The 15,421-nt window shown below is 42.8% G+C and overlaps 1 protein-coding gene across 1 annotated transcript; it reads right to left on the reverse strand.

Moving 5' to 3' along the window:
• Positions 1-258: 258 nt before the first annotated feature.
• LOC103999896 (protein FLX-like 1) lies at positions 259-12,976 on the reverse strand. Its single transcript, XM_009421795.3, has 4 exons — positions 12,297-12,976; positions 7,486-7,652; positions 7,261-7,340; positions 259-680 (listed from the first exon to the last, which is right to left on the reverse strand). Exons 1-4 carry the CDS (start codon positions 12,857-12,859, stop codon positions 588-590), a joined length of 903 nt encoding a protein of 300 aa, XP_009420070.2. The 5' UTR covers positions 12,860-12,976; the 3' UTR covers positions 259-587.
• Between the last annotated feature and the right edge of the window lie 2,445 nt (positions 12,977-15,421).

Consider the following 15,421-nt stretch of genomic DNA (forward strand, 5'->3'; position numbering starts at 1 on the left):
ATTAATTAACACACCACGGAACTTCAATTTTTAAAATCCAAGTCAATGGGAGTTAAATGTGGTTCATCCTTATCCCTTCAGAACAAAAAATCCAAGTCTTTTTTTTAACTTTTCTGATAAATGGAGGATCAAGATACTGGACATAATTAGAACTATTTGAATGGAAGTGACTAGCATACATTGAGACAATATTTTATGAACTGATGTGAATATCTTGGAAAAGTGAATGTAAAAAGAAGAAATTTGTACAACTAAAAATTAAAAAAAAAGATGGCCATCTTGGAAAAAAAAATTATCCATATGTTACATGAATAATATAGGTTCCAAAAAAAAGAGATCAAGATTCTATATCATCTAAAAGAGAGAATAGTTAGAATAACTTAACATAATATGCCTTGTTCAAGTCACATGGATTTCTTAAGCATGTCTAAAGCCCGCAAAAAGGCCGCTGACAGCAATCCGGTCCACCAAAGTCCGGAAAAAGGCCACTGTAACACCCGATGGAGGAATTGTCGACTCTACTTGCGCATGCAATTGCCAGATGTAGGAGAAGCACCTCAAGCATATTTGGTGAATTGAATTAGCAATTATCTACGAGCATACGTCTGCTGGATGTCATATTGACCATGAGGAACAGCTGATGATCCAAATTGAGGGTCATTATCAACAGTTCTCTGAACCTGAGAAACAAAATAACATGTACATTCATTAAATTGTGAAAACAGTACACCAAACTTGCAATCATTCACCGTAGTGTCACGAACGGTCATCGCGCACTCGCAACAACTTCGTTCAACAAACCGTTTGTCGCTTTTGCATGCTTGTACAGAGACATGGCAATCTGTTTTACCTTGGTTTTGTGTGTTTTTGCTTGTAAAAATCTATGTTCGAACAGGTTGCAACGCTGCAGTGCGACTACTCACCGCACCGGACCGAACTGCCCCAAAATGGCTCCGTTTTCGCGTGCCACGGCTTGTTTTCTGCAAGCCGTAGTAGCACCCCAAAACGTCAGCTATCTCAGCACCCTAGAACCCCCTGGGTGGCATAGGGTTGGATGGGGCTTCGATATATTGTTGGGTGTTGAAAAATCTTCACAAGTTCACACGTTAACTTGACGGGAACTTACCTTCGCGCCCGGCACCCAGTGAGCAATTGTTTGTGGACTTGAAACTGTTCGTTCTACCTAGTAAAGTCCTTGTTTTTCTCTTTCCTCTCTTTTCTCTTATGCAAGCAAGGTGCTCGTTGAATTGCTTGTAAAGCTTCCCCTTCCGTGAGACGTCGGGACTTGTCCATCGCTCGTTTTTTAACGAATTAACTTTTTCTTTTTCAGGTCCTTAGGGACCCGAGTGAGGTTACAAATTGGTTGACCCTTTGCAGACGCATATCGCAAGGGCGCGTCACGACTTAGGCAATCCCAGCTAAGTCCGAGAAGTTAGCGCGAGGGTGCTTCGCGACTTAGGCAACTCAAGCTAAGTTCGCGTCTTGGGTACAAGGGTGCCTCACAACTTGGGCAATTCCAGCTAAATCCGTGACATTGTGGTATCAGAGCGGGCAAGCAATTCGAGCAAGCAGCGAAGGAACTTCGCAATCTCGCCATGGCAAAACATCATGGCGAATCAAGCAAGACGAGGCAAGCCGGACCCTTACCCCAAGCAGCCGCAGGTGGGCTGCAAGTGCATACTCACTCTCATGCTGTTGGAGCCGCTCAGGAGGGGCACGATAGCGAACATGATGAGCGAGAAGTTGTTTACTCTCCGCGAGCGGAGGAGGTGCAATCTGGAGTGCCAACTGGGAAAAAGAGTCATAAGGAGAGACTCATAGCGGCGGAAACCCGCTTGGATGTTCTTGGAGCGAGCTTGGAGGAACTCTACCATGGCTAACGAAGGCTTCTTAGGGTAGAGAGCTCACAAGAAGAAGTTGAATCCCGGATCGACAAGATTGAGGCCCTAGTCGATCGACTATCAGACGACACCAAAGACTCTATGCAACATCTGCACGAAGTCATGGCAGAACTCACTTCCAAAGTGACTAAGCTCACAAGGGACTAAATGCGGGAGGGAGCAACACCCGTGTTGCGCCGCCACAAAACTTGAGAGCACCTGAGCCGCATTGTTATGAGGGTGCCAGAGATGCTAAAGTGCTGGAGAATTTCCTATTCGACATGGAACAATACTTTCGAGCTACGAGGCCTGATTCTGAAGAAACCAAAGTTTCGATAGCAACCATGTATTTGAACGGGGATGAAAAACTTTGATGGCAAACTCGTTGGGAGGAGATCCAACAAGGTCGGTGTCGGGTGGACACATGGGAGGACTTGAAGCGGGAGTTGAGAACTCAGTTCCTACCTGAGAACACAAAGTTCGTCGCGAGGAAATTGAGACAACTCCGCCAAAGCACTTCCATTCGAGACTACGTGAAGCAATTTTTTGCACTAATGCTGGACATACAAGACATGTCCAAGAAGGATAAACTGTTCAGCTTCCTCGATGGTTTAAAGCCATAGGCTCAACAAGAACTGCATCGAAGGAATGTCACCGATGTGATCGGGGCAATTGCGACCGCAGAAAGGCTCACCGACTTTTTTTCCTCTAAGGACTCGGGAAAAAGGAAACAAGCTTCAGAAAATCGCCCTCCAAAATATTCTCGAGGGAAGGAGCTCGGGGGCGAGCAAATGAAGAAGAGCTCCCACAAAGGGCCAAGCTCAAAAGGTAAGGTCCAAAACCTGGCGGATGCTTCTAGTGCGGAGGGTCGCACATGGTGAGAGAGTGCCCACAGAAACAGGCACTGAATGCTTTAACAGTTTCCATCCATCCCCCCAAATTAGACAAGGGCAAAGTTGTCGCCCTCAGTTCAAGTAGTTCTGAATCCAGCAGCGATGATGAGGAGTCGCAAGGTCCCCGAATGGGAGCAATACGTTTGTTGAATGCATTGTGGGGTCAAGTGGGGGAAAACATAAAGACAAAGCCATTGAAAGCAGGGAGTAGCGAGCTGATGTATGTGGACATTAAGCTCAATGACCAAACAACCCGTGCAATGGTGGACACGAGCGCTACCCACAACTTTATTGCCGATTGAGAAGCAAAGCGACTTGGGCTGATCTTGGAGAAGAACCCAAGTCGGATGAAGGCGGTGAACTCGGAGGCCAAGCGAATCTCCAAGCTGGCAAAGGGTATCCCCATCAAGATCGGAACATGGAGCGAGAACACGAACATGAAGACGATTCCATTAGACGACTTCCAAGTGATTCTTGGACTGAAGTTTATGCACACGGCGAAGTTGGTGTTAATGCTGTTCCTAAATTCCCTATGTATGATGGGAGGTGACGACCCCTATGTGGTTCCCGTCTCTCGGAGAGGAACTAGGGACCCCCAACAGATATCATCATTACAATTGAAGAAATGGGTACGAAAAAGCGAATTAACATTCGCGGCTACTGTGAAGCTAGAGCCACTCGACGAGGTGGCCATTCATGAATCTATTGTGGTGACGAACGTTCTGAAGGAGATCACAGACGTTATGCCACCCGAGTTGCCGAAGACTCTACCGCCACGCAGAGGCGTGGATCATTATATCGTGCTAGAGCCAGGAGTGAAGCCTCCAACGAGACCACCCTACCACATGTCCCCTCCAGAGTTGGCAAAGCTCAGAAAGCAGTTAGATGAACAGCTAAGCGGTGGTCTCATCCGTAGTTCCAAAGTACCATTCGGAGCTCTAGTTCTCTTCCAAAAGAAACAAGATGGGAGCCTCCGACTATGCATCGATTATCAAGCCCTCAATAAAGTGACGGTGAAGAACAAGTATCACATCCCGCTCATCACGGACTTGTTCGACCAATTGGGCAAAGCCAAGTATTTCTCTATACTTGACCCAAGTATGGAGTGTTTGAATTCTTGATGATGCCTTTCGACTTAACCAATGCTCCGACCACGTTCTGCACTCTTATGAACCAACTATTCAAAGAGTATTTGGATAAGTTTGTGGTCATCTACTTGGACGATATCATCGTCTACAGCCAAACGCTCAAGGAGCATGTCGAGCACCTTCGGATAATTTTCAAGGTTCTTAGGGAGAACACTTTGTTCGTGAAAAGGAAGAAGTGCTACTTTGCTCAAACGGAGATCTTATTCTTAGGGCATCGAATCGGTGATGGCTCCATTCGGATGGACAAATTAAAGGTACAAGCTGTTGCGGAATGGCGAACTCCAAAGAAAGTGCTAGAGCTGAGATCCTTCCTTGGTTTCGTCAACTACTATTGACGCTTCATAGCGGGGTATTCGAAGCATGCAACTCCACTAACGGAGTTGCTGAAGGAGTAGCCTTAGAGGTGGTTTGACAAATGTGAAGCTACATTCCAAGATCTGAAGGCGGCTGTGTTAGAAGAACCGGTGCTCAAATTTTCGGATTATGGGGAGCCCTTTGAAGTCCATACATATGCGTCAGACTTCGCTATTGGAGGAGTACTCATACAAGAGGGTCACCTAGTGGCCTACGAGAGCCGCAAGCTCAACAAGATCGAGCGGCGGTATTCGGTGCACGAGAAGGAGATGACAGCGATGATCCACTATCTACGAGTTTGGCGGCACTACCTTCTCGGATTGCGATTTGTGTTGAGGACAGACAACATTGCTTCGAGCTATTTCCAAACTAAAAAAAAACTCTCCCCATAGCAAGCACGATGGCAGGACTTCCTAGCTGAGTTTGATATGGCAATGGAGTACAAGCTCGGAAAAACAAATGTCGTAACCGATGCATTGAGCCGGAAAGTGGAGTGAGTGAATGTCAAACAATTGGAGGGCAGAGGCCGAGCAAGTCAATTACACTCCAACTTCCTTTCCAGGATCAGGGATGGACTGTACAGTGATCCCCAGACAGTAACCCTGATGCGACTCATTAAAGAAGGCAAGATACGACGATTTTGGGTCCAGGAGAGACACATTTACACAAAAGGGAATAGGGTTTATGTTCCTCGAGTGGACAATTTGAGCCGTGAACTCTTAAGAGTATCATGATTCCCTTTGGGCTGGACATCTGGGTATTCACAGAACCTTGGCTCTCGTGGAGAGGGCCTTCTACTGGCCGAAGATGGGGACTGATGTGAAGGAATATGTTCAAACATGCCTCACTTGCCAACAAGACAAGGTGGAGCAACGGAAGCCGGTGAGACTTTTGGAGCTATTGCTCATATCAGAAAGGTCGTGGGAGAGCATTTCCTTGGACTTCATATCAAGCTTGCCAATAGTAGGGGGACTTGGATCGATACTCGTGGTGGTCGATCGATTTTCAAAGTATACGATTTTCATTGTTGCACCCCTACACTGTTCATCAAAGGAGGAGGCCAAGCTAAAGATGAGGAATGTGGTGAAGTATTGGGGAGTCCCGTACAATATCATCAGTGATCGAGATGCTCGGTTCCTGGGACGATTATGGAACGAGCTATTCAAATTGTTGGGGTCTAAGTTATACTTCTCCACAAGCCTCCACCCCTAGACGGATGACCAAACTAAAAGGATAAACTCACTCCTTGAGCAATATCTTCGGCACTACGTGAGTGCCAACCAACGAGATTGGGTGAAGCTATTGGACATAGCCCAATTCTCCTACAACTTGCAGTGGAGCTCTGCGTCCAACAAGAGCTCATTCGATATCATTACAGGACAACAACCAACAACTCCTCATACCTTGGCTATTGGGTATACTGGAAATAGTTCGTCAGCATATTACTTTGGAAAAGAATGGCACCGAAATGTAGATATTGCGCGGGCTTACTTGGAAAAGACAACCAAAAAGATGAAGAAGTGGGCAGACTTGGGAAGGCGACCGCAGGAGTTCAAAGTTGACGATTTGGTGTTGGTAAAGCTCCAACTAGCATCACTCAAATTCTTTAGGAACAAAGTACATAAAAGATTGGTGCAGAAGTCTGAAGGGCCCTTCCCAATTATCAGTAGGGTGGGCAACGTCTCCTACAAGTTGCAACTACCGGCATAGCTCAAAATTCACAATGTTTTTCATGTCAACAACTTGAAAGCCTACCACTCAGATCCGTAAGATGCTTCCCGAAGTATTCCAACTCAGCTACCCCCCACCAGAGTCTCATACGAAAAGTGAGTTGAAACCATTTTAGCGGATCGGAAGATAAAACTACCCAATGGAGTTGAGCAGAACGAGTACTTGGTGAAGTGGCAAAAGCTTCCCCGAACCGAAGCCAGTTGGGAGCCCGAAGACGCCCTATGACATGAAGAAGCAGTCATCAACAACTATCAACAAGCGTCGACGAGGGCGTCGACAGTTTAAGTGGGGAAGAATGTCACAACGGTCGTCGCGCACTCGCAACAACTTCGTTAACCGTTCGTCGCTTTTGCATGCTTGTACAAAGATATGGCAAACTGTTTTGCCTTGGTTTTGTGTGTTTTTGCTAGTAAAAATGCATGTTCGAATAGGTTGCAACGCTGCAGTGCGACCGTTCGCTGCGCCAGGCCAAACTGCCCCAAAATGGCTCCGTTTTCACTTGCCACGACTTGTTTTCTGCAAGCCGCAGCAGTACCCCAAAATGTTAGCCATCTCAGCACCCTGGAACCCCCCGGGTGGCACAGGGCTGGATGGTGCTTCGGTATATTGTCGATCGTTGAAAAATCTTCACGAGTTCGCACGTTAACTTGACGGGAACTTGCCTTCGCATCCGGCACCCGGTGAGTAATTGTTTGTGGACTTGCAACTGTTCGTTCAACCTTCTAAAGTCATTGTTTTCCTCCTTCCTCTCTTTTCTCTTATGTATGCAAGGTGCTCGCTGAATTGCTTGTAAAGCTTCCCCTTCCACGAGACGTCGAGAATTGTCCGTCGCTCGTTTTCGAACTAATTAACTTTCTCTTTTACAGGTCTTTCAGGACCTGAGTGATGTTGCAAATTGGCTAACCCTTTGTGGACGCATATCGCAAGGGCGCATCACGACTTAAGCAATCTCAGCTAAGTCTGAGAATTTAGCGTGAGGGTGCTTCGCGACTTAGGCAACTCAAGCTAAGTTCGCGTCTTGGCCGCAAGGGTGCCTTACGACTTGGGCAATTTAACTAAGTGCATGACAGTAGGACCATTAGATATTATTGAAATTGTTAATGCCAGCATAGAAGAAAAATATGGACATTCTTAAACTTGTATACCTTTACAGAACATGTCCTCTAGCAATTCAAACTTCTAGTACTTAGCACAGTATTAAACATGAATATGAATATGTGGAATATGCAAAACCAAGCAACCTAAAAAACAAACCTGGTGGAAATTATGTGGGCCAGCAAAATTCGCTGCATAAGCCATCCCTGGGTTTCCATAAGTTCCAGCATATCCTGAACCTGAAATAACACCAAACTTTAGCTAAAGTTCTTCATTAAAGCATAAGAATTAGGAGAATTCCACCGGTTGGAAGATCATCGGAAGCAAGAGAACAAGCAATCTAAGAGAAAACAATCACAAGATACATCAACTATGTCAAAGTACCTGAGTTAGCTGAGGCCGCAGCCGCTACTTGTGCTTTCTTCTCCGTGTTGGCAAGTTCAGCATGTAATTTTTCAATCTCACGAGCCATCAACACCATATTATTTTCCATTATCTGACTCTGTTCGGTGTTATCAGCATGTACCTTCTTCTCAAATTCTATTGCAGCCCTATCCAGAATAAATAAATAAGGAAGAGCATTAGCAACACTAGCTAGAAATTCATAGAACTTAAAGAAATTGAGAACGAATACTGAAATTCAAACAAAGAATGGTATTCAGTAAATCACAACTGAAAGGGATGGAGAAGAGAAAATAAAAAAGAATCCAACATGTTGGGACGAAGCAGACAGCCCAACTATAGGACAAGAAGCTTTATTATGCCATACCAAAAGAAAATTGGTCATCTACAATCAGCTATCAATATAAAAGTAATTAACTAGATATTTGATCCTCCACCTAACTGCTTTTATGCATTCTGCTATCCCACTGATCAATGGCAATCACAAAATCATTTTTATAATGTTTTTGATGAAAAGGCCTAGTGACCCATTTGCTAGTTATTTTCTTCTTCACCTGTTTCATATTCTTCCCACTTGTAAGTTTTCTTTCTCCCTACTATCCTTTTAAATTTTTATCCTCTAGGTTCACTCCCAATATATTGGACCCAAATTGGTTTGGTGATCGTAGTTCTTAAAACATAATTCTTCTTGGTTTTGATGCCGGATCCCACAAAACATCTAAAATAGAACAATGGCATCACCTTTCAGAGAACATAATCATTAAAAACGAAATTAAAAACAAGATGTTGAACAAAATAACAAAGAAGAGAATAAACACGATATAGAATCAACAAGGTCGAAGTAACAGCAACAAGGAAAATAAAATCAGCCAAAGATCAGGCCAACAACATAGAAGAGAAAAAGAGGAGCAAAAAGTGAAATTGAACTTCATCACTGAACATATGATCTGATGAATAACAACAAAATAACAAATGGAAAAGGTGAAAGAAAGAGAAAAAAAAATGACAAATTGAAGAACAACAAAAAATACAAGAAAATAATAGTTGGAAGCACTATAGAAGGAAACAATAGAAGGAACAGAAGAATAGGCATATAGAAGAAAAGAAAAAGGGCATAAGCATAGAGCATGAGAGCAGCCATGTTTCTTTTTTCCTTCTTTAATGAACAAAACTCTTTTTTTTCATGAGATAAAATATAATGAAGTATTTGCACCACATAATCCTGTAATTGGTACTCCTTCACATGGAGAAGTGTGCATCTTGATGTTGGGTGTCCTGTCATGCCGCCCAACAACTTCGATGTGGCTCATGGTCCATGCTTCTTGTTCAAAATTGAGCAACAAAAGTTCTGATTTTGTCCAGATAGTCAATATCACAGATAAGCTGCATCAAATCCTTAACAAAGGCAGATTGTTTTTCATTTTTGTTCACCTGTGATCCAAGTATCGTCACTTTTCTCCATTAGCACCTTAACTTTATCATTACTCACCTACAATTCCTGGCTTACTCAAATGTCACAGGTAAACGTCACATAATGATGCTAGTGATCTTTGTTCCATGGCCACTCTTTTGGTGAACAAGATACAGAAATAGCCCTCTGCTCACCACAAAATCACGTGCATCTTAACTAGCTCCTCTTATCATTCAACTTCTTGAGCAATTAAGTGCTCCGCCTCAGTTTCCCCCTTCTTCACACATGGTCACAACCACTCCACTGCCTAGATTCAACGTCATAACACTCTACTCCTTTGCAAGAATAAATTGTAGATTAGCCATCGACCATCTCTTTGCTTTGTATTTTGCTCACCTACGATCACTTTGCCCATTCCGAGTTTTTTCAATTAGCACCTAAACTTTATCATTACTCACCTTGAATTCAGGGCATATTCAAATAACATAAGTATCATCACAAAATGATGTTAACAATCTTTTCTTCATGGCCGCTTAAGCTCCTAAAAGGCCCTCTGCTCTCTATGGCATCACATGCATCTTAATGGTCACAACCATTCTACTGCCTATTTCAACATCATAGCATTCCAACCTTTAGCCTTTTCGACAACTTCTCTGTGTCAACTACCAAGGCCCTGCCAACAAGCATTCCCTTCAGTCAACTTTGATGGCCTCAATGTTATATTCACCCCTGCAATTGAGCCTGTTGTTGTCCATTTTCAACACCATTGAGATCTTTAGCATACCTACTATATCATCAAGGACAAAGATTCACTGTCAAATATCGACTAATTACCTAATAGGTGCTCTAGACCAAGGATTGAAATATCGTACCGTGCCAAAGTTTCGACATTCACTCAGTATGGTACGGTACTGTATACCAAACGGTTTACCGTATATATATATATATATAAGTAAAAAAGAATTTTTCGATAATGTTGCCGAGGCGACATCGCGTCGCCTTTTTCGACAACGTTTCCGAGGCGACGTCGCATCGCCTTTTCCCACCTAGGGAGAAAGAGGCGATGTCGCATATTTATATAATATATATATTATATATATTATACCACTCGGTAGTGGGCGGTCTGTGTACCGGTCTGCTGACGGACCGATACGTACCGCTCGATACGGGCAGTATTATTCGAAATTGTAATCCTTGCTCTAGACCATCCACAAGATCAACATCAACAATGTTTGAATAGCGTAATCCCAAACAAAGATTACCCCTCATTCCTCGGTTTGTAGTTGTTCATGCCATCGCTGATTGGGGAGAAATAGGGCAAAGAATATGAATTAGAGCTTTGAGGCCTTTATTGTGTCACATCCTCTTAACCAACATCCAAAATCATAAGTGGGTATGGTTGGTAAAGTGACACTATTTGAACCATAGGTGGGTAATTTGTAGTTTATTCTAAAGGCAGCATTCATAAAAGAAAATACGTGCAGAACTAGAGAGAAGTGCCTTGGATCAAGATGGAAGCTAAGCTCATAAGCAAAATGGTACAAAACCAATCTCCAGGGACCTGTCTTAACTAAAACCTGTCAAAGGTACTGAATCGAGGGCTAAGCTCACAAGTGGGTTGGCACACAAATCAATCATCACGTCGCACAGTACAGATATTATTTTGTCATAATTAAATCCATGCAATTTAGAAGGTTAAAGAATTCAATTGAATGTCAATCCTAAGTAGATCCTCTATTGTTGTTGCAAGTAGCTAACCAAAATGATTTAAGCATGAGATGGATAACTTGAAAATTCAAAATGATCTTGGCAGGAAGGAGCATCTAGCTCTTTAATTAACTTAAACTAAGGAGAAAATAACTTCAAAATTCAAAATGATTTCTGCAGGAAGGAGCATCTAGCTCATTAATCACCACTTACACTAAGGATAAAAAAGTTGAAAATTCAAAATGATTTCAGCAAGAAGGAGCATCTAGCACTTTGATTGTAGCTTACACTAAGGAGAAAAGAAATTATAAGAATGAAAGATAGCAACTACCTTAGGATATGTTCATCCTCATGGAACAAAAAGCTCCAAAGGTTGCTTCCCAAGCTTTTAGGTAGGATAGAAAAGAAGAATGAGGAAGCAGTTGATTTCTTTTGACTTAAGGGACTGACTAAAGTATTAAGGTTTCTGGTCTGTATTAGTGATATATACCACTACATGTTCACCACACTGGCACCAAATGGCGTGCTGCATGGCATAAACCTGGTACACAAAACTAGAGAACATGAGTATTATACGCTAGCATAACAATTGCTGCGAGCATTGTAGTAGCATCGTGCCTATGAATGGTTGTAGCATAGCAAGTGGGAACTTAATCGTGGGTTTCAATATCAGTGATGATACTGTACTCCTAAGAACAGTGAAAATTCAGTAGAAATGGGAATGTAATTTAAGGAACAGAAGAGAAGTGAGTATATTCCGAACAACAAGGATTGTTTTACCACTTAACTCATTCAAAGGAAGGGAAAATAAAATTTTGTTTACTTTAATTGGTCCAGAGACAATATGCATTTTATTTTTTTATTTATGATCTCACATGGTAGAAAGAGAAAGCAAAGAACAAATGCCAACCCTAGATGAGGCACCTATAAGCTTAATACAAAAGAAGAACATATTAGAAGAGAATTTTGGAGGACGTAAAAGAGAAGACAAATCATGATGTTTTCTAAACAACCCTCCCCACCCAACATGACTAGAGCAGCTCCCCTCTAGCAAAGCTAACATCATGTGTAGTTTATCATTTGACCAGTGACTTGTATAGTGAAAAAAGAAGAGCTATAGCATTAAGCTTAAAGACCAATCTTCTCTATTGGAACTGATTTCATAGGTTACATGGAGAACAGGATTACAAATGAGAATAATTAAAATTTCTCAAGGTCAAGTTGCTACAGAGTTTCACTGATGAAGTAAAGATACATGCAATAAGTGCCCTGTGGTCATGTTCCTGAGTTATTCACATTCTAATCAAACCCAATTGCCCAAGGTTACTTCATCAACTATGATAATTAAGATCCTCTAATTGACCAGATGATCAGTTGATTCTTAACTATTCATAATCAGAAATATCAACACCTGGCTTGAGGTCAACATTCGAAAAAGATTAGCATCTTTCGTGGAATTTTTGTTGCAAAAGTTTGTATATTAAGTTAATAAAGAAAGAAACATGGACGCTAAGATGCAGTGCAAGGATTTCATCTCCAAAATTATTAAGAATAAACAATTAAAATACTGACCAAATAGGAAAATTGATCAAAGAATCTACATATAAAGAAAATAACATAGACTGCTGAAATCTCCAAGCAGAAAGATATAACTAAGGATGTGAGAATCACAGACCTGCCCTTTTGGATCTCCTTGCGCATGATCTCTATCTCAGCCATGACTGTGTCCGCCTGCTTGTGCTCCGCTCGAGCACTCGACAGTTGCCCTTTGAGCCCCTGCAGCTGCTCAACGAGCTCATGCCTCACGGCTCCCAGACTCTGGACATCGGATCGCACCTGCGCCAATTCGGCCCGCATCCCCTCTAACACCCGCGCCTCCGCCTCCGCCTTGAGCGATCGCTCATAGACCTCGCGTACCTCGGCGTCCTTTGCAGCCTTGGTCTCGGCTGCCGAGGCGGCGGCGAGACGGAGTTCGTGCTTGGACGCACTGAGATCCTGCTTGAGCGCAACATGAGAAGCGGCGAGCTGCTGGTTGTCGACGAGGAGCACCTGGATCTGCCGGTGCTGAGCGGCGAGCCGGTCCTCGAGGGCGAGAATCGAGGAGGGGACTGGGGCGCGGCGGACTAGAAGGGGCTCATCGGCAGGGTGGATGGCAGCACGAGGCGGGGGGCGGCCAAGGAGTGAAGGCGGTGAGCCTCGGACCGGTAAGGCATGGGCGGGGCGGCCCCTTCCGGCCATGGAAAGATCGAGAGATTGGTCTTTCTTCAGGGTCTCGATAGGGCACAGACGGAGAGAGAGAGAGAGAGCGGGGGTGCTGGGGTCGGGCGCGATGGGGTTTTGATCGCGGTGGCGGGCTTGAACCCAACAGACATGGAAGGACATAATTTGATTCTTTTAAATTAACAACCCAACAGACATGGAAGGGCCTTGAACCCAATTGAGATTTCTGACGTCAACTTGCCTGCCTCATTATTTTGATTATATAAATGATATTGCTTAAACCAATTCTAAGTGATTATTATGTTCGGTTCGAATCGAAACAGAATCGACGGTTCACCCGTTTCAGACTAAAATAGAACCAATTCTAAGTGATTCGGTTTTGATTCTTAAGTTTGAAAAACTAAAACCGACGATTCAGAACCCAAATTGATAATTTCAATTCCGATTCTAATCGTCAATTTTATAAAATTAAAATGTTTTAAAAATAAATATATATTTTTATATTTTAAAATTTTTAATTAAAAAATAATATAAAATTTGGTGATTTGAATGAAACCAAAACTGTCAATTTTGAAATCGAATTCGTCAATTTCAAAACAGAAACTGTTGGGTCCTAAATCGTGTACAATAGCCTTTGGAGATGAATTTTCCTAGAAAAGACAAACTAAAATCTTATGTGGACAAATAGCACCTGACTTAAAAATATAAAATCGAAGATAAAAACAACTAGAAGAATCACACCAAAGCAAAGCCCTCATTTACTCGACCTAAAAGAAATTTACTATAAATAAATGTCTATAAACAAAACTACGTTTCTCTTATAATAGGAGAAATATACGAAATGAAAGATAAAAAATCGAGGAGGAACCAAATTAAAGAAAAAATATCCCTTCTTTATCGCTTTTTTATCTTTCTCCCTCTATTTCTTTCTTCTCGTTTTATTTTCCCACACACGATGGCTTATTCATTATGTTGATTTACCGCATAATATATTTCGTAGACACTAGATTTGTTGTAGAAACTGCCTGCACGCTGATAGGTTTTTATTTGAACTTTTCACAGATTTTAGTTAAAATAATAAAAAAATTTCAGATCATCGGTTATTTTTCCAGATATATATTTTATTATTTGATTCTTTCGGTTGTTAATTTAAAAGAACTCTAACGATTCAATCTCTCGGTCTTAATTCCATGTCGAGACTCATTAAAAGTCCTAGGCTTAGGTGTAGCCTTCCTGCTCTTCTACTTATCTAACCCAGAAAACATTTGTTTATAGTATTTTTATTAGACATCAATACAAATTAGTGTTAAATCTCGAATTTTGATGATGACGTCAATTGTCATTTATTATCTAATCTATATGTTGAGATAAGTGTGCAGAATTAACTACGATGAAAGTAAGACATACAGTAGGAGTTACGCCGGAGTCAAGACTATGATCACGGTGGGAGTTCGAGAGTTCGACGAAAGTCCGGATGGTCGTCGGAGGTTCTACGGGAACAAATCCGAGAAGTTCAAGAGCTTGCCAAAAGAAGCTCATCGGAACTCGCCAAGTGGATCGTCGCAAGTCCAGGAGTTTGCCGGAAGTCCGCAGGAGCATCACCGAGGGTTCATCGGATGATCGACAGAAGTTCGCCGGAAGCTCGCCGGAAGAAGCGATTGACGCACCGGAGCAAGTTGCAGTAAATGTCTTAAGAAAAATCGTAGTTAGCACGATGATTAAGTTAGAAATGGGAGGTGATCCCATTGACTTAATCTTGGGACAATTGGGCCCTTAATAGACCCAAATTTGGCCGAATGAATCAGCTCATTCGAACCCAGATTTCTTGGTCAGAGGTGGCACCGCCCAGGGCTCAGTCTCCGAGCTCAAGCTGGCCACCCCAGTCAGGCGGTGGCACTGCCTGAGCTCGGTCTCCGATCTCTAGCAGGAGGTGCAACTGCCCCTGACAGGAGGTGGCATCGCCTAGAGGCTTAGTCTTCAAGCTCTGCCAAGCGGTGCAACGGCCCCAGTCAGGCGGTGCAACCGCCAAACCCTGGAATTTTGAGAATTGACAGTTTTGAGCTCGAAATTCAAACTGGGTTGGGGCCTACAAATACCCCACCCTTTCGGCAATGAAAGAGCACCCAAAAACCATCGAAATCCTGATCTTACTCTGTGATTTTTAGAGCTCAAAAGTGTTGTATGAGTTAGAAGTTCTCCTCCCTCTTTTCTTCTAAGTTCTGATCTTTCAAGAGAGGAGAAAAAATTTTGTAAGGGTTGTCTCCTAAGCCCGTCAAAAGGAGTGAAACTGTAAAAGGGTGGTTGGCCTTCGCCTATTGAAGGAAGGCCTCCAGTGGATGTCGATGACCTCATCGGTGGAGGAAGCCAGAAGTGGATGTAGGTCAAGATTGACCGAACCACTCTAAAATTACGGTGCTCTCTGGTTTGCATTTACTTTGAGCATATTATCTTTACTGCAAACCTCCTCAATAGCTTACTGCCTTCTGCGTATTTATGATCGTGTTTCAAAGTTCAGTATTTTCCGAATCGGTGTTTAGACATAAATCAATTTTATCGTATGAACATCATATTTCAGTTTAC

The sequence above is a fragment of the Musa acuminata genome, chromosome BXJ2-10, assembly GCF_036884655.1.
Source record: "Musa acuminata AAA Group cultivar baxijiao chromosome BXJ2-10, Cavendish_Baxijiao_AAA, whole genome shotgun sequence".
Taxonomy (NCBI): Eukaryota; Viridiplantae; Streptophyta; class Magnoliopsida; order Zingiberales; family Musaceae; genus Musa; species Musa acuminata.